Source organism: Leuciscus leuciscus, assembly GCF_965113295.1.
Source record: "Leuciscus leuciscus genome assembly, chromosome: 5".
Classification (NCBI taxonomy): domain Eukaryota; kingdom Metazoa; phylum Chordata; class Actinopteri; order Cypriniformes; family Leuciscidae; genus Leuciscus; species Leuciscus leuciscus.
Genome location: NC_138729.1, coordinates 8,312,729 through 8,334,979, shown reverse-complemented (window position 1 = coordinate 8,334,979; position 22,251 = coordinate 8,312,729). Strand labels below are relative to the sequence as shown.

The 22,251-nt window shown below is 37.6% G+C and overlaps 1 protein-coding gene across 3 annotated transcripts in view; it reads left to right on the top strand.

The window, feature by feature from the left end:
• Positions 1-22,251, top strand: part of doc2b (double C2-like domains, beta) — a 241,731-nt gene that overhangs the window by 215,377 nt on the left and 4,103 nt on the right. For all 3 annotated transcript variants that reach the window (XM_082170723.1, XM_082170722.1, XM_082170724.1), the window contains 4 exons: positions 13,986-14,112; positions 19,102-19,259; positions 21,610-21,691; positions 21,771-21,867. In XM_082170723.1, coding sequence (XP_082026849.1) covers positions 13,986-14,112; positions 19,102-19,259; positions 21,610-21,691; positions 21,771-21,867 — 464 coding nt within the window. The remainder of the gene's footprint in view (positions 1-13,985; positions 14,113-19,101; positions 19,260-21,609; positions 21,692-21,770; positions 21,868-22,251) is intronic.

The following is a 22,251-nucleotide window of genomic DNA, read 5'->3' as shown; positions in this document are numbered from 1 at the left end:
TGTATTAAGTTCATTATTTTGTTTTGTTACACTTTATTTTGATGCTCCACCAAAAGACATTCTACTGACTATAAGTAACTTTGCAAGAATGTCAACTTATTCTATTAACCCTAACCTATCAGTCTACTACCGTCTATTAATACTCTGAGAGTTAGCTGACATGTAGCTGCAAAGTTACTTATAACTAGTAGAATGTCTAAAGTGGACCATCGAAATAAAGTGTAACCTACATATTTGCTACAAATTGAGAGAAAAAAAAACTTTAGGTTCATTCCCATGACGTATAGGTGGAATAAAAAGAAAAGGATATCAGAGAAAGTGGCACGCGAAGCAAATCAACTTAAGTTTAATGAGGGCTTTTCAAAAATGTCAGTGGTGACTGACCTAAGGTCCTACTTTAATAAGAAAAAATAAAGAATATGTACATGATTCCCATGATCCAGTTGTAATTGGTTGGGTCAGGTCCACTCCAAGCCCCATGTAGTGCTGAGCCTGAGACCTAATTACAAGCAGAACAACCATTTGCCTTCAGTGATTCTTGGATCGCTGCTATAGAGTCTAGTGGGGTGTTATGGCATTCATAAAAATTAAAAGCCTCCAGTTGAAGGACCAGTGAAGGAGGTTGAAATTTCCTTCTCACGCTGTCCTCTAAAACTGAAAGCTTACATCATGTTTAGATCTGGTTTCTGGAGTCTTCATGAAACCTCTCTGTTCCTGCGTCAGTGTATCAGCACTCAGGAATATGGCAGTATATTGAGGAAGCAGTGTTTGCTTTTATCCTGTAAAATTGCATCATATTTCTTGGACGTTATGTGACCCTGCAGAGCAATTATCTGGATCTAATCACTCAAATTAGCTGGCTGCTCATGCCATTAGATTTTCTTTGTCAACAGAAACAGGGCATAGAAAGCATCCATTGGTTTTCTCTAAATATGTTTTGGATGTAAAAAGTAGGGTGAATGATGCGCATTGGCCTTGGAAACAAGTGGTGAAACTTACAACATTTTGTTGTTTAGACAGACGCTATTCAAATATCCTCAGTGGTGTTACTAGAATGTGGGGTGAACAACTGAAGTCAATATGAAAAGAAATTCCAACAAAATGTTGCCAGGAAAAAAGAAAATAGTTTTGAATGCATGAAACGCTAACTTTACAATCCAAAATAGTTAACGGACCATTTTTGGTGCTTTTTTTCTCGCATTACCAAGGATATTTCTCACAATTCTGCGAAGAAAAATAGAATTGCAAGACATAAACTTGATAATCTGACTTTTTTTTCTCCAAATTGTGATTTATATCTTTCAATTCTGACTTTTTTCTCAGAATTGTGATATAAAATCACAAATGGAGTTATAAAGTCCGATTTTTAAGATATAAACTTGCAAAAAAGTAAATTGGGTGAGATTTAAATGTTATAGGTGTCACAAATTGGTTGCAATAATGAAAAAAGGATCTAAATGCAGCAGTCTTCATTTTATTAACAACAGGAACAACCAATTTAAAATGCGAAGTAGAACTGACAATGAACTGAAAGAAACACTGGGCTTAAATAGACCGAACAAACCAATCAAAGAAACGTGAAACACCTGTGACAACTTAATCAAACCATTTGTAACCTAGGAGGCTAACTGAAACAGACAAATGAGAGAAAACTGAGGCACAGAATTGAAACATACAAAACCCATCCAAACATAACACAAACTCAGATTATCCCTAACAATATGTTTAAATATTTTGTTATGATGTAACAGCAGGGCTAATACAATATGCCCTCTATGAACTGGATATGTGAATATTGTATTGATCTATTGATTACATCAAATTCATGCTTTAAACGCAGGCTAATCATCACAGGTTCCAACAGTCCAGTATGTCTGTTTAATGGCTTCCAACCATATATGTTTGTGTTGAGCTTCAAAGTGCGTCTTTGACGATGGTATTCTATAAAAATGAAGACCATCATCCAAAAGCACAAGATTTGTTTTCTTATTTCGTGGATCTTGCCGTTTTCCTCCACGTTACCACTGTTTTTCTACCTCCTTAATAACACAAATGCCGTAATGCAAATGCAGTGATGTAACTGTGAATCTGTATAAGACATTTTACATAATTTAAATTGTTGTCTTGCATCATAATTCAAAGTGGAAATTGCTAGAGGTCTTCAGACTCAGTGCTAACTGCTAATCAACCTATCATGACTCACCTTTGCAAACATTTGAAAGTTTTTCAGGTCATGTTCGTTATTTTGGCCTCCCCCTTTATACACGATGTTGCCTGGTGATTTCACCCCAGCTGAGATGTCATTGGCCCTTTCTGAGTGACATTTAATGCCTCGCAAACATGACTGTAGCATGTGTTGTTTTTCACAGAGCTTGATTGTTTAGTTTGCATTGAAACCCAGTGCGGTGATTGAAATGCTGCATTAGGATAATAGCACAGACAAAGTGGCAGTAAAGATTACACCACAGAGGAACATTAGTTTCCACTTGTGTGTATCATTACATAACAGCTGTGTCACACTCACAATATCCCTCAAATCCATTAAAAGCAGATTAACCAAGTTGCCTGAGTAGATAACCCACTTGGCATTGTCTTTCTAGTTAAATGTTGCAAATGTAAGAAAATGGTTTAATGTGTCAGATAATGAGGTCTAGCAAGCTATACACATTAAATGAACATTTTGATTAAATCTTATCATGGTTAATGAAATAAATGTCAGTAAACTAAAATAACAATGTTGTGTAGTTAATTCAACTAATATTCTGCACACATTCCCTTCAATGCTGCACTTGCAACTTGTACAGAAAATGGCCATTGATTACTGACAGAGCAGTTTTTGGTCTTTCAGTGTGAACCATTTATATGGGCTGACAAAGCATTAAATGGGAATCCGATTTCAATTTGGTGTTGATTAACTCTTACTTAATATGGATTAGGTTTCCAATAGAAAACTGCTTGCAAAGGAAGTCATTATTCTGAGGATTTATATACCTACCATCAGTCTCTGTCTCATATGCACCAGTATATAGAAATGTCCTCTGGAATGAGGAGAAATATTATCTAATGTCCCAAAACTGTGACCAGATAGCTTAATGCCAGTTTATTGGATCTCATACATTTTCATTTGACTATCATATGACTAAAAGATAAGACGCTATTAAAGGGTTAGTTCACTCAAAAATGAAAATTCTGTCATTGCTACTCACCCTCAAGTCGTTCCAAACCCGTAAGACTTCCGTTCATCTTCAGAACACAAATTAAGATCTTTTTGATGAAATCTGTGTTTTCTTTCACTTCATTGACAGTCTACACAACTACAATTTTGACACGTCATAAGTTCATAAAGAAATCGTAAAACTAATCCACATGAATTGAGTGATTTAGTCCAAATTTTCTGAAGAGACACGATCGCTTTATGTGATGAACAGATTGAATTTAGGCTTTTATTCACATATAAACATTCATCAACGCACACATCAGTTGTGGTAAATAGAAGCTCAAGCACGTTTGCTTGGCGTGTGAGAACCAATGAGGTTCAATCTCGTGTTACACAGCACGTTTGAGCTTTTTTGTCTCACTTGCCCATGAATAATAGTATAGTATAGAATACTGATGGGGATAATTGTAATCCTCTAAATGTTGTCAGTTAAACAATATGATTTAATGTGATAATTTTTTTATTGAGTGAGTGATTGAAACATTGATGACGTGTGATGTCTGCGTGAGGTATGCAAATACATAAGTTGACAGGCATGGTGGACAATGTGTCATTCCATTCGGACTGAATGCAATGATTGGACTAACATTTTATGGCCCTAAGCCTTCCTCAGACAAGATATATACATATAAATACATTTAGACCACTTAACTTGGTGATTGTTATCAGGATGTGAAAAGAAACTTTCAACCCGAATAACAAAAAAAAAATTCTGGAATAAATTGCCTGCCATGCCTTTAAGTATTAAAGCAGTTGATTACTTTGAGATATTGTTGATTTAGTATTTTGGATAAATTGGTTATATTATTGAGTTGTGTTTAATATGAACTATTCTTTCTCAATGCATTTATTTTAATGAAATTATTACAATTGACACTTAAACTCTGTAGGTTTATACCAAACGATGGGTGATAGATAGTAGTTAAGAAAATGTGACCTGCAGTCTCTCTTTCCTGAGCAAAATCTGAGGCTGCAAGATGCTAAAAACTTGAACACCAAGTCCATGATGGAGTCGTCTAGACAGGCCAGAGTTAGCGAGAGCAGGCAGTTATTGTGCGAGTTGCTGGCTTTTCCCGTTGAGATTGCAGCTTTGTGTTTGGTGGCTCCCAGATTTGTCTGGACTCAGAGTGAATTAATGAGGCAGAGAGTCTGCGCTTCAAAGGTCACATTTCTGTTCGTAAGCGGTGCAGTAACAGGTTCTTTCAACACAGCTAGAGGGAGGTGACGCTGGGTGATTTACAGTTTAGAAAGGTTTAACTTAGGCCTGGGATGAGGATTTAAGGCTTAATGTTTTTAGAGAATTAGCTCCTTTGGGAGAGGAGTCTGTTGTTGATATGATCTGGACATATTGACAAGTTGACTGAAATCCTTAAAGGAGTTTTATGGTTTTGAGATGAAGTACAGACGTATGCGTGTGCGTCTGCAGACATGTGGATCTGGGAGTAACCACCTGATGATTCACCATTGCTTTTCTTTAAGGCTGTCTTAGCCAGTTTCCATGGAAACCAAAAGTCTCCCTCATAGGCAGTTCCTTTAGGGATCGCTCTTGTCCTTCACGTAAATAAACTCCAAGCACTGGCATATTCAGCGTCTCACCTGTAGTGTTTATAAAAACTACATTTTCATTATTTCCTCAAGCAGCATTCTGGCACTTTATAGCGCCTTAAATTTCCTCAATAAAGCCCTGACGGTAACCTACATCCCAGTGATAAAATTGTTGTCTTATGTCTGACTCAAACTTGTCTGCTCTCGATCATTCTGAATGGAGGGTACAAATGAAAAGAGATGGGCATAAAGAGAAACAGAAAGGGACAAAATCTCTTTTAATTCCTAATGTGCTCCAGCGAGTAGTTTAGAGGTTTAACACTGAAAATAATTGAATCCATTTTCACAAATTATTACAAAGGAATGGCAATTAACACATTGAATTGAACATGAAATTTTGAAATAGAAAGTCTGAAATAGTATTTTCTTGTAAAACATACTCGAATAATCTTTTTTAGTAAATAAAAAAAGAAATTTTAATAAAATTATTTGAAATATACATGTGGCTGATGTGAATTTGTGTGTGTGTGTGTGTGTGTGTGTGTGTGTGTGTGTGTGTGTGTGTGTGTGTGTGTGTGTGTGTGTGTGTGTGTGTGTGTGTGTGTGTGTGTGTGTGTGTGTGTGTGTGTGTGTGTGTGTGTGTGTGTGTGTGTGTGTGTGTGTGTGTGTGTGTGTGTGTGTGTGTGTGTGTGTGTGTGTGTGTGTGTGTGTCTTAGCACATGATTATTATAAACATTTTTGGCCATTAACCATTTTAACACAGCTACTGTGTTACAGCTACTTATTAAAATGGATTACTGTTGCAAAGTAAAAAAATGCATGCATCAAAGTATACTAGCTAGTTCACTGCTGCATCATCTTCATTGAACATTGATTGGATCCATTTAATATTCAAGAGGCCAACAGAAATACAACAGAACAAAGATATTAAATAAACAGTGCTTTTCAGGTAGGCCTAACAGTAGTTCTCAGTTACAGAAATTGAATAAAGTAATCAAATGTTTTATATATATTATTCCTTATTAAAGTTACAAAGGTTATTCAGTCAAGCAGTCTTTTGTTGTTTAATTTACATTAAAACAAACAGCAGCGAAGCAGGAATATTATGCTGCTGTCACTTTAAGAGCTGCATGGATCCAATACACTGGTACACACGTGTTTTATTTCTTAACGGTTTACATTCACTTAATCCATAACTGACTGTGTTTACTAGGATACTCGCCAAGATGCCCATTTTGATATAATTTTGTGTGAATTCAAGTCCATTCAAGCACAAGAAGCAGCAAAAGAGAACTAAACTAAACTGAGAATTCAGGATTCACGCTGTCTGAGATTTGGCCTTCCGGGCGCTTGCTTTGGATGTGTGTGCACTAAACTTCTCACAGAGCGAGTACCAAATTGAGTTATTTCGCATCATCTTGTGCTTGAAAACACATGCAAAGGATAAACTTTCCGTTAATTTGTTTTGGCAAACATGTAGTTCTCATTTAGTAAACAAAGGGTTAGTTCACCCAAAAAAATGTATTCCGTCATTAATTACTCACCCTCACGTCATTCCAAACCCGTAAGACCTTCGTTCATCTTCGGAACACACATTAAGATATTTTTGATGAAATCAGAGAGCTTTCTGACCGCCCCATAGACTGAAACATTATTTCCACTTCCAAGGCCCAGAAAGGTAGTAAAGACATCGTTAAAATAGTCCGTGACAACAGTGGTTCAACCTTAATGTTGTGAAGCGACGAGAATACTTTTGTGCACAAAACCCCCCCAAAAAATAACTTTATTGAACAAATACTTCCCTTCCATGTCAGTCTCTGATGCTGTTCACGTGAGCGCCAATACTGAGCCAGCGCTCTGACATAAAACCTGGCATTTTTAATAAAAAGATCAACTTAAGGCAAAGTAAATACTTTCCAGATAATAATTTAATAGTTTGCTTTACAGCAGTGATTCTGACTTTTTCGGTCACGCCCCCTTTAAAAAATTTTTTTAATTCAGGCGCTAAATAATTTCACTAAAAATAAAAACTGAAAGATTTTTTTAAATTGAAAAAAGTGCAAGGGAAAAACACCTGCAATGCAATAGTTTCACTTTTTTTATGTCATTGAAACATTGAAAAATATAACAGAAAGAGACAATAATAGATCAGAACTTAACTTTTAATTTAAATAAACAAAAAAATGCTAGTATTTCAGTGATGCTTTGTATGAGCAATATATAATCAGTGGCTGCAGTGAACTCAGTTGGCGGTCGCCTCACAAGCTCAGATTCTTGTACGTTTTCTTGCTGAAGGCGGCGCATTCACAATAGCAGCTTGTGATGCCGTTCGATGAAGAGCTGCTTTTCTATGGCGAGGAACTTTTATGTCAGGCTTGTTCACGGTCTGAAGAAGAACTATTCAGTGGATGTGTGTTCAGTGTTGCTTTATAAAGGCAGAGTGCACTTAAACACTATTGCAACAGCTTTTTTTTTTCTTACTTTTTTTTGCTGATCTTCCGTGCTCCCACACTTTGAGAAATATAAAAGCCAATTATTTCATTTAAAAATACGTGTCATATATCAGACTAATATTATAACTCGCACAGTATAAATGACAAACAATTATTTATTTATGAATGCTTATAACTGCTTTTGCAATTTAAGAAGGCAGTGACTCACAAAGCAATGATTTCATTTAGGGATCCTTGGCAACAAACGTTTAAAACCCCTTGTTTTAGAGGATTTGGGGAGTCAAGTTATATAGGAAAATAAAAATATAGGAGCAGTAAATGTAATATATGCAGATGTATGTAGAATCTCATAGAGCAGGGGAAACTTTATAGACAGCTTCACTTAGAGACCCACAGCTTCTTCTATAGAGTGAAAGTCAGACATGTACATGATGTGAGGCTTCAGTCTTTCACACTTTCACACAATGGAGCTCTGAGGTGTTATCTCACTCTAGCATTCGGTCTTTCCCATTATTCACCACACCTCATTTGCCGGCGATCTTCATCTGCCGCTGATGAACATGAAAGTGGTGTTTTAGTGGCGGGCTATGGTGAACTCCTCCTGTGGCTATGAAAGCATATGATTTATCTGAAAAGGCGTACCTCCATTGCCAACATCATCTCAGACAGTGACAGCTCTATTCAAAGCCAAATTACCCTCACAAGTGGCACACTTCTCATGCCTTTATACCAGAGAAAGCCATTAACACTTGTGCTTTAAGAATATAAGAATATTTGCAAACACATTTGCCGGAATGTTTACAGACAATTAAATTCAGCTAGATGTGCTTCACCTCTTATTTTTCCTGTTTTATGAACAGGAATTATCTTTGCACATTAAAACAAAGACAAATACAATAGGAAGCCGTTAGAAAATATTTTTTAACAGCAGGAACCCTGTCCTCTTCCAATCTCAAATCACAAGACATATGTGCATAGTTTATTTATTGTCCTCTCAGCGTTCTTTTAGCTCAAAATATACCTGATCTAAATTTCTATAAAATGTTTTGGATGTCATTATAATTTGCCCATCTTCATGAACTCTCATATTTTACTTCCCACTAATATTTTCAGTAGGAATTTAACATATTTAACTCATTAGAATAGTGTAATTTATTTCATGAATGAAAGTGAGAACTCATATAATGTGTTCAACCAATTTCAACATATCAATTTATCAATCTAGTATATATGCAGATTTTGAATGTTCTAGTGAGTTAAATGTATAGAATTCCTACTTTACATTCAAAATGTGAATATATTTGATCAGAAATACAGCAAAAAATCAGTAATCAGAAATCGTTCTAATATGCTGATTGGGTGCTAAAGAAACATTTATTCTTATTGTCTGTTAAAATATTGTAAAACATTTTGCTGCTTGATATTTTTGTGAAAACAGTGATAAATATTTTTCAGGATTCATTGAATTGAAAGTTCTTTGAACAGTACTGTATGTGTGTCAGCGTTGGTTGAGAACAAAACGTAATAAAAGGCTGGATTTACTTGCATCAGTCCAATTTATTTAAACACAAAAGAAACAGAGCACACTGCCAAAAAAAAACACGGTGAACAGAATAACCAATTTAATCATGACGAGAACGGACAGAAACTGAAGCAAAACAAAGGTTATAAATACACAGGTGAATGAAACAACGAAACTAACAACAGGTGTGACACATAATCAAATCAATGTGAAACCATAGAAACAGAACACTAACATTTGAAACCAAACTGAAACTCACCCAAAACAGAGAATAAACAAAATCACAACAATGTGTCTGTGTATTAATTGCAGCAATTATATATTTATATATTAATTTTTATTTTTTTTATTTTTTTTATATATATTTTTGTAAGCACCATTGCTTTTACATCTGACAAATTTTGACTTTTCTACCCGACATTATGCAGAAATATATTTGCAAATTCAAGGCCATGCACAAATATATCCAGCTCACACAGAAAAACACAATGTACTGTGATTGCATTGACCAAAAATCCCTGAACTCCCTGCACATTTATCCAAGAGGACAGCTGGCATTAAACATACACCGTACCATAGTCAAAACAAAACCATTCTAGAAACAGCATAAAGAGCAATGCCGTCTAGGGAAACAATCCTATCCACATGTAACATAACAGGGGAAAAGTGGCTTTATTAAGCAGACCTTTTGGACATGCCTGAGTGCTGCTCCAGCTGCCCCGTGCCTCATTCAAGACTTTTATCAACAGGGGAAAGAAAGTGTGATTGCCAGTTTACCTGAAACATGACTGAAGTCTTTGGAGAGCTGAACTACTGAGTCAGGCTGAACGCTTTAGCAATGGTGTGTCACAACAACACATCTAACTTCCAGATGGGAATAGAACAAGCATTCAGGAATTCATTTTTGATGCAGTGGCGAGGTAACAAATGGAAATAATGTGGATTGGGAAGGATTATGTGTATGTCCTCATTGCTAGATCTTTGGCATTGTTAGAGCTTCAGTGTTTCATCTCAGCCCCCCTAAAAATCTTTAAGATTATGAGGATATTTCACTTTGAGTCCTCCTCTGAGTTGTTAAAAACGTTCAAGTGTGGGTCAGTAAGTATTATCCTTCCATTATTGGGTGGCAATGTTCAGCTCAGAGCACAGATCTCAGATGCTTGCTCCTCTTTTCTCATCTGATAATAAAATAAAATGCAACCAAATACCCTACCATTCAGGCTGAAATCCTAGAATCACCCTTTCTGCATTAGTCATTTTGATGTATTTTATTGCTGGATGTACTGATGGGGCTATTTTCTATAGATTTAAATGTTTTTAGATCATAAACTATTACAGAGTAGTCAAGTTACTATTCACCTGAAGTGCCTCGTATGTTTGTTCGTCTGTTTCTATCTCATGGGGTTTTATGATATTTCTTAGTGAGGGAGTTGAAGGAATGAGTCATGTTATGAGGTGTAAAGCATGAGGATTACGCCAGTCCTTGAAACTGAAACAAGTATACGTGTCTAGAGTGAAAAATATATCTGGATTTTATTGTCTGGATCAGTACTGCTGCTGTGAGAGACGAAAATGGACTGGGTAGAACCTGCCTGTTTTTCTTCTTTTTTTTTCCAAAAAGTAAGGCCTTCCTTAGAATCATATAGGAGGACTTATTAGATGGCACATAGCCATCAGAGAATAAACAGTGCATAAACTGAATTTCTTGTTGTGCTTATCATGACGTGCCAGCTTTGAATGTGTAAAAGCTTCAATGAGATTTGAGAGCTTAGACAGAAGACAGTATTTTCAGTAAATTACTTGCATTTTGGTCTGTCCCTCAAATGATATAGATTCAGAAGACCAATATTCATATTTACTTTTAAGGTACTTTTATGGTGTGTTTGGTATCCTTTTTTAAGCTTGAAATTATAAATCATCCACTTATTGTATGGAACAGCTTGGATATTCTGCAAAAATATGTTATATTAAAGGTACACTATTGGCTCGTTTCCACTGAGCGGTACATTACGGTACGGTACGGAACGGTACGCATTTATTTGCGTTTCCACTATCAAAAGTTGTGAATGGTACCAAAATGCCGAACCATACCGTACCACTTTTTGGGTACCCTTCCGTTGTGGTACCTCGCACAGTGGAACGGTACTAAAGGTGGAGCTAGACTCACTGCAGAACGTTGATTGGTTGACAGAGAATCGTCACTTGCGCGTGCTACAAGTGGAATGACAACATAAGAAGCGCCATTTTTTTTATATACAGTTTAATATAATACTACTGTTACTGTGTCACGAAATGTAATTTTAAGAGTTTTTCAGGTGAGAATGTAGTTGTTTAAAGCTCAAATCTGTGGTTTATTTATAAAGATTTATGAAAATTTGAGATCCGTGCAATCACCGGGCACTCGGCGCTCATGTACCCCGCCTGGAACAGCCTTTTCTCGGCTGGTCTTTCTGACGTTTGCCGCTGACTCTGACGTCTCAGTAGTGGTTAAACATGAGATATAATTCGTCTTGTGTAGACCTAACGGGCGATATTTGGTCTTGTGAATCTATAATTTGTTCCCTGGCCGAACTGAGGGCTAAGTGAAATTTCATAACTTTATATTTAGGCTATTTAACTTTACCGTTGTATCGTTAGACTAGAGCGCTGACTTTGTATGTTTGACTGAATTGTTTGCTTTATTTCTTATTGTATAGCTTCTTGTACTTTTTACTTGTACTTTTATAATGGCTATTATTGATAAAACTGAAATTTAACAAAAAGAGACAGGGTTTAGTTTTGTAATTTTTTATTTTATTACAGTGAAGATGATCAGAGTACAAATGCACATATTGCCTGAACCATATTAATAAGTTTAATATTTAAAAAATTTAAACGAAAAGAGGCAGGGTTGTGTTATATATATTTTTTGTTATAAATAGGCTAACATTACATGCAGTGAATATAATCAATACGCGTTGCCTGAACCACATTTGTGTCGCTATAATGTTTAAGATTTCTTTAAATGAAAACGTAAAGAGGCAGTGTGGTATTTTATAACATATTTCGTTTTATTGTTGCTTAAAATGTACATACAGAGATAACCGGAGTAACGTTAGCAGAGCGAGCTTAGTGACGCTTTCAAGAACGCGCTGTTCCATTTGCAGAATTACCGGACTCGCGTCCTCATGAGTCATTCTCCTGAGCTGGACTTGGCAAGTCCAAACTTTGCGTACTTGCTATTGAGAAACGCCTAATGTCGGCGGCGGCGCTTGGCTTCTTGTGACAAACATGCCGAGAAGCAAGAACCAGATCTGCTGTATGTCATCCATTGTTGTTTGTCGCTTTCTTCTTCGCGCGAAAATGACGTCGATCGCTTCTTTCCGGCATAGGCTGCCACGCCTATCAAGTAAGGGTACTGTTGGCAGTGGAAACGCTAGCCGATTCATGGTTTACCGACCCGAACCGTACCGTACTGTACCGTACCGTTCCGTACCGCTCAGTGGAAACGAGCCATTAGTAACTTTTAGGGCCTTTAGTGGTTAAAAAACCAAACTGCATGCATTTTGCGGAAGAACATTGTTTTGGTGGTGCTTTGGCTCTGCGTGACTGTGCGGATGAATATGGTTCTTACTCATAACTAAAAAGAGAGAGAGAACATCCTACTGCTCATAAAACATTCATTACTAGGCTTAAGAGATATAACCAGTTTAGATGGAAAGGATCTCAAGCTGACTAGCTGAAGACGTTGCTGTAGCTTTACCCATGAATAGACACAATACTTCCTTGAAAATAAATTCCCGCGCAACTTTGTTAGAGAGTTACATATGGCAATTTATCTGTTCAATAAAATATCTTACTCACGTGTTGAGTAATAAAAATGTCATCTACATGTTGCTTTTACACCATTTCAAATCCCTTAGTTCTCCTCATCTCCGAAAATCCAAGCCAATGTTGATTCTTGTTTTATTACGAGCTGTCGCATTCTCTTTTTGCCGGCAGACTCTCCTCTGTTCTGCGTTTTTTCTAAACAGGTGATTTGCCAGAGTTTGGAGATTTAGCGGCTCTGTGCCAACCTTTCTCGCTCGTTGTGACGACTAACCTATGTCCCTCCCACACCGTTCACACATCAAACCAGATGGAGCAACTTTTCTCTATTTACAGATATGAGACGCGCACAGGAGAGTGACGTACAGTACTGTTCAAAAGTCACTTAAGCAAGTTATTTATATATTTTGCTGTAGTGTTTCAGTAGGAATCCATTGAGATTTTTGTATGCACAAGGAGTCTGACAACAGCCGGTATGATCCACACGGTGATCTCACAAATTATCAAGTCCGTCTGTGATTGCATGAAGAAACTGAGACAGACTAAATCCAGAAGAACTGCGGCAACGTCTCCAATACCGGCTGTTGTCAATTGTCTCTTTCTGCTGTTCACCGATTCATCACCATCTTAAACACATGGATTTGTTATTATTCTGTCCATCTGTTCTTGCTGTAAATGAGAGACATCAGCAGAACGTTTCTTTTTCATGTGTGAATTACTCATCTGTATCCAGTCAAATGTTATTATTGACCTGTACAAAACTAAAAGAAGCTGTGCCTTTGTTCCTACCCCCACATATCAAGTGGTTCTTGCCGATACTGCAAATAGCACAGAAAACTCATTTCACAGTGAGCAAGCTCAATGCAAATGAACATCTATAGTGGAGATATAGCACGAAATCCTCCCATGGAGCTTCTGCTATGAATTTGGAATATATGGGATATACTGAATAAATGGTTGTGGTCACACTATGTATTTGACTGAGATAAAGTGTTTATCAAAATGTAATGAAACACAGGTGGTGGGGAATCAGTTTGCAGTGCCCACCTTCAGCACTTGACTGGATATGTGGACGTACTCCTTCAAATATCTCTGAACTGAGTAGTTTTTTTTCTTATTTTGGTTTAGACGTGGGCCAAACCAGTTCTAAACAGAAATAAATAATGAATATTTATCAAGTGTTGATAAAAAAAAAGCTAGAATAAAATTTTGTTTTTTTTAAAAGCGGAGTGTCTATTATTTATTTTGATATATTGACATTTCATTTTCATACAGAAAAATATTCTGAGGCCATGAAAATGTTGTGAATATGATCAAAAATGCTGGCGCTGACTGGCAACCTTGGCAAGAAAGAGTTCTAACAACTCTCCTAACTAGCTGTGTAGTTCATGGCAAGTCTACAATCCAGATCTGATACTGTCAATCTGTTATTTTCGTCTAGGATTTCAGTGTGTGACGAGGACAAATTCCGCCACAACGAATTCATCGGCGAAACCCGAATCCCCCTGAAGAAACTCAAACCCAACCAGACCAAGAGCTTCAGCAACTGTTTGGAGAAACAGCTTCCTGTGAGTAACAACAGCTCAGTTGTGCTAATCATCAGTGTGGTTGTCTGTGAGTGATGGAGAAATTGAGGGAAGTTTGAAAGCTACATAAAGAGATTCAGATACCAAATTGATTAGGACGTTCAAAGTGACTCTCATTAGAATCAACATGCTAATTAGAAATCAATTATCATTGAAGCAACATCCTCACATCCATCAACCATCTGTGACAAACGTGACAGGTTTACAAACACCAGCACAATGTGATAAAGCTATAGGCTGCTCACTGTCAGAGGAAAACTAACAACCACGTTGTATCACCTGACTAAAAGCACCTCGATTCAAAACCTGCCACATCCTCGAGGGAATAAATTTTTGTTTCACTGACAACCGTGTATGATGGACACAGACCCATTAGTCACATGTCTGTTCGTATACCCGGGTCATACCTTATATCTGAAATGCACTCCAGTCACAAACTAAACCCTGCTCAGTAGGAAGTCTTTCGTCCTCGCCGTGCCTTAAGGCGCACAGCTCTGCTAGGATCAGCACAAAACACTGCTTTATATGTTCTGGCAGGAGACGGAACGAAAACGTTGAGGAAAGCAGTTCGATACACTTCCTTGTAGACATTTCTTTTTCATTTGAGGGTGGTGGATGTGGGTTTTAAGGCATCTCAAAGGGCTCCATGGGTTGACAGGATGAGCAGGTATTGGGTGTGGGATGATCTCATCTAGTATCTTTTATCAGAGTACCTTTTACTTGAAAGGCAAAGGTTGTATAAACCTAGACATTTTCAGTAGCTGAGCTGAATCAAAGTTGAATTGATAGAATTATTTGCTTTTATTGCTATTTATTACACAGCTCTCTGAAATGCTTGATTCTGATTGGTCAATCTCAACATTCCAAGGTCTGTTATTCCCCAATAATGGCTTCTTTCATGTCTCTCATCCTGTCAACCCATGGAGCCCTTTGAGATGCCATAAAACCTACATCAACCACCCTGCTGTGGTTTATTATTTGTTTATGATAACAACCAGCTGGATTTACATTTTCCTCCACTTATCATACATATATCCTCTACTTGAGCAATATCAGATGAGCAAGAATGCTGTTGTTCTGAATTTGGCCGTAGGCATGAGTCCACAATGTGATGTTGCTTTTATATAACAGTTTAACTAACAGTTCATATTTTAGACACTATTGCCAGTTACTTATGAAAATAGTTCCAAACAAAGTCAAAGCAGAATTGACTAATACACGTGTCCAAGCAAAACAATGTAGTGGTGTTTTGTTCCTGAATTAATCTGTTTTTTAATTAATCGGTTGAATGAATCAGTAAACACGTTTACATGTACACCAACATGCTGGTAACTACCAAAAATCTATTTCAATTGGCTCTTTTACCAGTTTACATGCAAACCCATAAACTCTCAATGCAAGAAAAACATGTTTACAAGACTTTTTTTTATTTTTTTATCTGGTTATTTACCATTGGTGACATCAAAACGTAAGCATCCGTGTATTTCACTCATAGTATTCTATTTATTTTATGAGTTGTGATGTTAAATAAATCATTAAAAACTCCAGAGTATTCCAAAATGGCAGTGGGAAACTTGTACAGACTCATTCTCCTCTAATGTTTGCAGTTTCTATGACTGTACCACTGCTCCTTCGGCTGCACGAGATGAGAACACATTTTATCCTTTCTCAGGTCAAGAAAGATATATTTCCTCCTCCCCTACAGCTAAACACTTGCTCTGGTTGAATGTGCTTAAATCTGCAGAAACCATGCTTTCCTGTTACATTTCACTTATCACACAGCTCTGCTAGGATCTCCACTGCTTTATCTGTTCTAGCAGGAGAAGAAGGACTTCAATAAGCTGAAAGAACGCAGGTTAAAGTGTTTACATGGCGAAATCGAGGTAATGAGCAAAAATCTCGCTGTCTATTGGTTTGTTCTTCACCTTAAAGGAGCGCGTTTGTGACCCACATGTCAGCTTTCTAAGCATAATCAGTTTAAGAGAATGTGCATGTAAACACACTCAATGGCTCGCTCATAAAGACAGTCACTTGTCGCCACTTACTAGTGTAAAGATGTAACCTGCAGAAAATCCACAGACTGACAGCAAAGTCCCTTTCGAGGAAAGTCAGTTCACTCGGTGGCCACATTTGCAATGCCTCTGGGCAGCTGTTTCGGGCATCCAAGACCACGTCCTATTTACTTAAATGGGGAAATCCTGCAATAACATATTTCAAATCTGCAAGTAGTGTTAAAAAACACTTATTTTTCAGACTAGACCTGCCGATATGCATGTGTAATGGTAGTAAATGTAGTGCAGGTAAATCTCACTCCCCTGATCTCAAGAGGCGCACTTGCGACTGATGCTAGAGACTGCGGTCTTTAGCTGCCTCCCATGCCGGAGACGCCGGTGCAAGTCCCACTCGGAGCGGGGCAAGTAGGACTGGAGGGGTTACACATGTGTGGTCATAAATGCGAGGCCAGGAAGCGTCTTAGAACACTTGAACGTTTCCATTACAACCAGAGCTTCTGATGGTTGCTGCAGTGATGCGATGACTTTACCATTCGGCGATTGGCTGTCTTTGGAAACCCTGAAAATGTGAGAATTTCCAAGTTTTTAAAAAGTTGACCTGTAAGATCAGCACACATCCTGCAGTACAGGTAGAGGTGGCAAAAGTTAGGAAAGTCCACTAGTTCACTTGCTTTGGTCCGGACCAAATACAATGTTGATTTTTATTTTTTTTTTTTTTTTTTGTGGTTCGCTTTCACACTGCCCTTTTTGCAAGTGAACCAAAATTTGTAAACAAAACCACATGTGTGCTAAGGTCATCCATTCATTGGACAGAAATTCGAACCATGCCAGAGTTAATTTGCAACCGGACAGAGACCACCTCTTCAGCTGGGTCTCGGTAAGGTTGCTTGGGCCGCACCCGAGTAGGATTGTTGTATTCTTTTGTACCCAAAAGATCTGCTCCAAGGGGGGAAACGAACTTGAGTTCGATTCAATCGAACCAAACAAGACGGGTGTGAATACACCCTTAGACACAAAGACTGTGTTGGGTTCTGCTCTTATAGACCTGAGAGTGACTCCACCAGCTGGAAAACAGTACGAACCATGTTTGTTGTGTGAAGAGACTCTGTAATGTGTATGAGAGTATGTGTGTGTGAGAGTCTGTGATCTCCAGTGGGGACGGAAATGAGACAGCAGTGTGTGGGGGAAGAGCAGAGACGCCTCCTCCACAGCTAATTAACTTCATGCTTGATGGCTTTGGTGGGTCCAGAAAGTTCTGAGAGAGAGAGAGTAGATTTACGTCACATTCAACAGTTGCAATAATCCCGGCCCTGATTCTGCTTTGTCATAAAATGTCTAGACAAGAAAAAATTGGAAAGAAGAGAGTTGTGCATGAAACTAATTGAGCGAATGAATAAATTATCTACTGGGACACAACACTTGTGTTTTAATAGAATGTTCTGTCTATTTATGAGTTGATAATTAAAGCCGGGCTCAGACTACAGGAGTTTTTAAATCTTAACCGGTTGCATCGAAAGGAGAATCTTCACAGACTTTCTTCTTTCAAATGTCAAACCTGCACACACTACAAGATTTGAAAATCGTGTCGTATCACACACTACAAGATATTCTTAAGATTATACTGCCAGATGTAGCTCCTCACGTGATCTCACAGGCAGGTGGATGTATACAACATATATACGGTGTTGCAGCAACTTGCTGAAGACATTATATGAGGAGACATTATAAAGGCAGTCCTGTTGATCCCAAAATTCGACCAGCCGTTCCTCCATCTCCGTTATCCAGCGGATCCGTACAGCTGCTTGTTTCACGGTCACTTCCGTCAATCCTAAATATCAAACATGTTTGATATTGTCAGGACGGTCCAGATGTGTCCGTGAGCAGATCAGGGGGTTCAAGATTTGATCTGTAAACGCCTCACATTACTAGATAATCTGTGCTGAACATCAGAACCGATCAAATTGGGCTGAAACTCTGAGTAGACTTGTAGTCTGAGCCCGGCTTAAAGGGTTAGTTCACCCAAAAATGAAAATTCTGTCAGTAATTACTCACCCTCATGTTGCTCCAACCCCGTAAGACCTTCGTTCATCTTTGGAACACAAATTAAGATATTTTTGATAAATCTGAGAGCTGTCTCACTCCTCTATAGGCTTCGAAGACATTATAACTTGCTGGCCCAGAAAATGCATTAAAGACATTGTTAATATAGTCCAAGTGAGTACAGTGGCTCAATCTTAAGTTTATAAAGTGACGAGAATACTTTTTGTGTGCAAAAAAAAACAAAAATAACGACTTTATTCCACTATTTATTTCCTTCTGTCTGAGCCTCAAGTTTTTTCACGTAGTGTAATAGCGCAGCGCTTCTGTGTTGTACATCACACTCATGACACACATGACCAGCGTCGGCCAATAGTGAGCCTACGTGGTGACGTGCAACACAGAAGCGCTGCACTAAAACACTACGTGAAAAAACTCAAGGCTCAGAGAGAAGGAAATAAATAATGGAATAAAGTCGTTATTTTGGGGGGTTTTTGCGCACAAAAAGTATTCTCGTCGCTTTATAAACTTAAGATTGAGCCACTGTAGTCACTTGGACTATATTAACGATGTCTTTATTGCATTTTCTGGGCCAGCGAGTTATAATGTCTTAGAAGCCTATGGAGGAGTGAGACAGCTCTCAGATTTAATCAAAAATATCTTAATTTGTGTTCTGAAGATGAACGAAGGTCTTACGGGGTTGGAACAACATGAGGGAGAGTAATTACTGACAGAATTTTCATTTTTGGGTGAACTAACCCTTTAAAGTAATCAGATTCATAGAATTGCAACAAATGAATGCTAGGTTTCATGTTTAAGTTAATACTTAAAATATATTTATTTGTGTTATGTAGTCTACATCCGTCTTTTCTATAGTTCTTAGAAGCTGGACTGACTGTTTTCTATTTGTGTGTTGACACAGATTGACAAGACAGATGACAAGTCTCTGGAGGAGCGAGGGCGCATCATGATCTCTCTGAAGTACAGCTCTCAGAAGTCTGGCTTAGTGGTTGGCATCATCCGCTGTGCCCATCTCGCTGCCATGGATGCCAATGGCTTCTCTGACCCCTATGTTAAAACGTAATTCATACCTCCCTCTATCATCTGTCTTTTCACTGTTCTGTATGCGGAAATTTCACTTGTAAAACAAATTTTTTCTGCACCAAAAGCACAACACAACTGTTCATGTGCAGGGGTACTAAAATAATCGGAATCCACATCGATTTAGTGAAAACGTATGTTTTGTGGAACAGAAGATCCCTGCATATAAGAGTATGTAAATTACAGATATCAAAGGAAATCCTGTTGCTGGATTTAGTGATGCTAGTCGACTCAAATCTGTGGTATAACAATTAGACACAACGTTTTCATGCATTGAAGTCAGAATACATTAACGTTTTTATAAAACGTACAAATAATGTGCAAGAGATTTTCCTTACCTAGATATACCACAGGACCCTGATGATTATTACGAGTTTAAAAATATGACCCATCTATCTTCCTAACCTTTTGTAAAGGTCTGTCACAGTTTAAAGTCGTGATAAAAGTTGGTTCTATCCATCGGTTGTTGGTTGATTTTGAGATGTGGCAGTGCACTCAGAAACAAAGGCAGATTAATGTGAGCATGCAGAGGCTGAAGCGTTTAAGCGGACTGAGATCTTGGAGAAGTCCAGCATACGTCACCAGGAGCCTGGTTTCTTTCCCGGAAGAAAACTCAAGACTACAACTGATGTGTTTCAGGGAGTTCAGAAACAGTGTTTACTGATATAGAGAATAACTGCTTTTGGAGTGACTTTGTGCTTTGTAACTTTGCAGACAGTTTTCATGCTCAAACAGCAACATTACACACTAAAGAAAGTTGAAAATGAAAAAAAAAAAAAAAAAAACATAATAGGACCCCTTAAAAAAATTGGGAGGTTAAAAAAATTGTATGACATCAAACCTGTGCACAGATGAATCATGCAAAATAAGAACAATAAAATACATTTTAAAAATAGGGTGAATTTTGATAATGTTGACTTTAAGGTACTGATGTGTAACCAAAAGGTTGTAGGTTTGAATCCCTCATGAGTGAGCTTTTGAACAAGGCACTCAACGCCAAAAATCTATTTAGCATTAAGGCGCTGTGGATAAAAGTGTTTGCTAAATGATTACTGACAATCTATATGTATGTGCACAGGTATGTTTGTAAGTAAACCTTTAGCACGTCTATTCATCCATGCCAAACACAAGCATTTATGTCAACGGCTGATACCAGTGCAGTCACAAGCTTAGAATTCTGTCTTTGATTTGGAGAAATGCAAATCTCTTTGTATTTTGAGGACTAGAATGTGTTGGTTTAAATGAAGCAATGATCTCTGCTTCCGCACACTGAAGGGATTTGAGCTCTCAACTCCCTCACTTCCTGAATCAAACCATTTATTGAGGGATTATAGCAGTCGGCACTATGTTTTTGTTTCTTACATGTGCAACCATTGGTCAATTTCAACAGCTTGATTCTGTCTCTACAAAAGCTTTGAATACGAAATGATTCATTTGTTGTTTCTGCTCGTGCAAATCTTGTGTATTTGTGTCATTATTTCGTCTCCGTCTGCTATTTTCGAATCATTGTGTCGTTCCTGTTTTTTACCGTCTATGCACAAAGCAGTTTTTCCGGATTGATAGCAGTTGACGACGTTCACCTTTTTGGGAAGGAAACGAGTTACTTTTTATTGGAAAGTAGAAGTGTTCGTTTTTATATAGAGAAAGAGAACTGCGGATTCATTTATTCTGAAGAAAAGCTGAAATTGTTGACTATGGAGACAGCATAACAGGAGCAAAAGCTCCAGGAAAACTGTTACAATAAGAGGGAAGCGAGCCTTTCACAAGTTTCACTTTTACCTTAAATGTCTACGGATATCTCTGTAATATCTTGAACAAGATTTATTTCAGTTTTTTACTCTTATTTAACAGATCCCTAGATGATAAAATAAATAAGAGGGGATTTCTATTATTGCTTTTACAATATAAGACCCAGGCTGGGATTATTAGGCAGCCGAGTTCACGGCCTGGGTCTTCTTTAATCAGTCTATTGGCTGTCTGCTTATCTGGTGGTCTTTGGTAAAGAGCAAGGGACCCTCATTAAGAAGACTCGCAGGGATAGAGCCAGAGAGAGACATTTAATGACCTCGAAATGAAAGTGAATCTTTCATTTATTTAAGAAAGCTCCAAGAGCAAATGGTGGAAATATCCTGAATGAACCTTGTGTATCCTTTCATGGCTTTTTCATTCAGCTCTCCAAATTTTATATACAAGAGGTGCAATGCCCTCTGGTGGTCATATTGGCTTGTTGTAAGCCTGTGCCAAATTAGTAGAAAGCCAACTTAACCCAAAGTGAAAGACATGATCACACTAAATGCATCTTTCTTTCAATATCCCCAATGTATTTCAGGTATCTCAAGCCAGATGAGAACAAAAAATCAAAGCACAAGACAACTGTCAAAAAGAAGACCCTCAACCCCGAATTCAATGAAGTAAGATTAACCTGACCAATGCCTGATTGTCTAATGCACAGTTGTGTTTATAATTGCTGAATCCATTCTTCTATGACAGGAGTTTTTCTATGAGATCAAGTACGCTGACCTCAGTAAAAAGACCCTGGAGGTGACCGTTTGGGACTATGACATCGGCAAATCCAACGATTTCATTGGTAGGACCTATTTACTGTACAAGTCTTGTTAAACTTATATTAATTTTTAATTTTATTATGATGTTAATTTTATGCTGTATTTGTTTTGTTTTCACGGTTTGTGGTGAATTGTATGTTACTGCCAAAGGTTATATAGTCCCAGACTCCCAGGGCTCAGCAGCTTGTCTGGTCAGGCCAGAAGTTTCTACTTGCTCTGCCCCAATTTATAAATGTATTTTTTTATATATATTAACTTAAATTTATATTTCTAATTTAAAATGTCTTATTGTAAATTAAATTTTACATTTACGTTTTATAAAAAAATGTTTTAAAAAATAGACACAAATGATTTCTTCATAAAATATACTTTTTTCTTGATAGCTGAAAAGCACATAGTTTCTATAA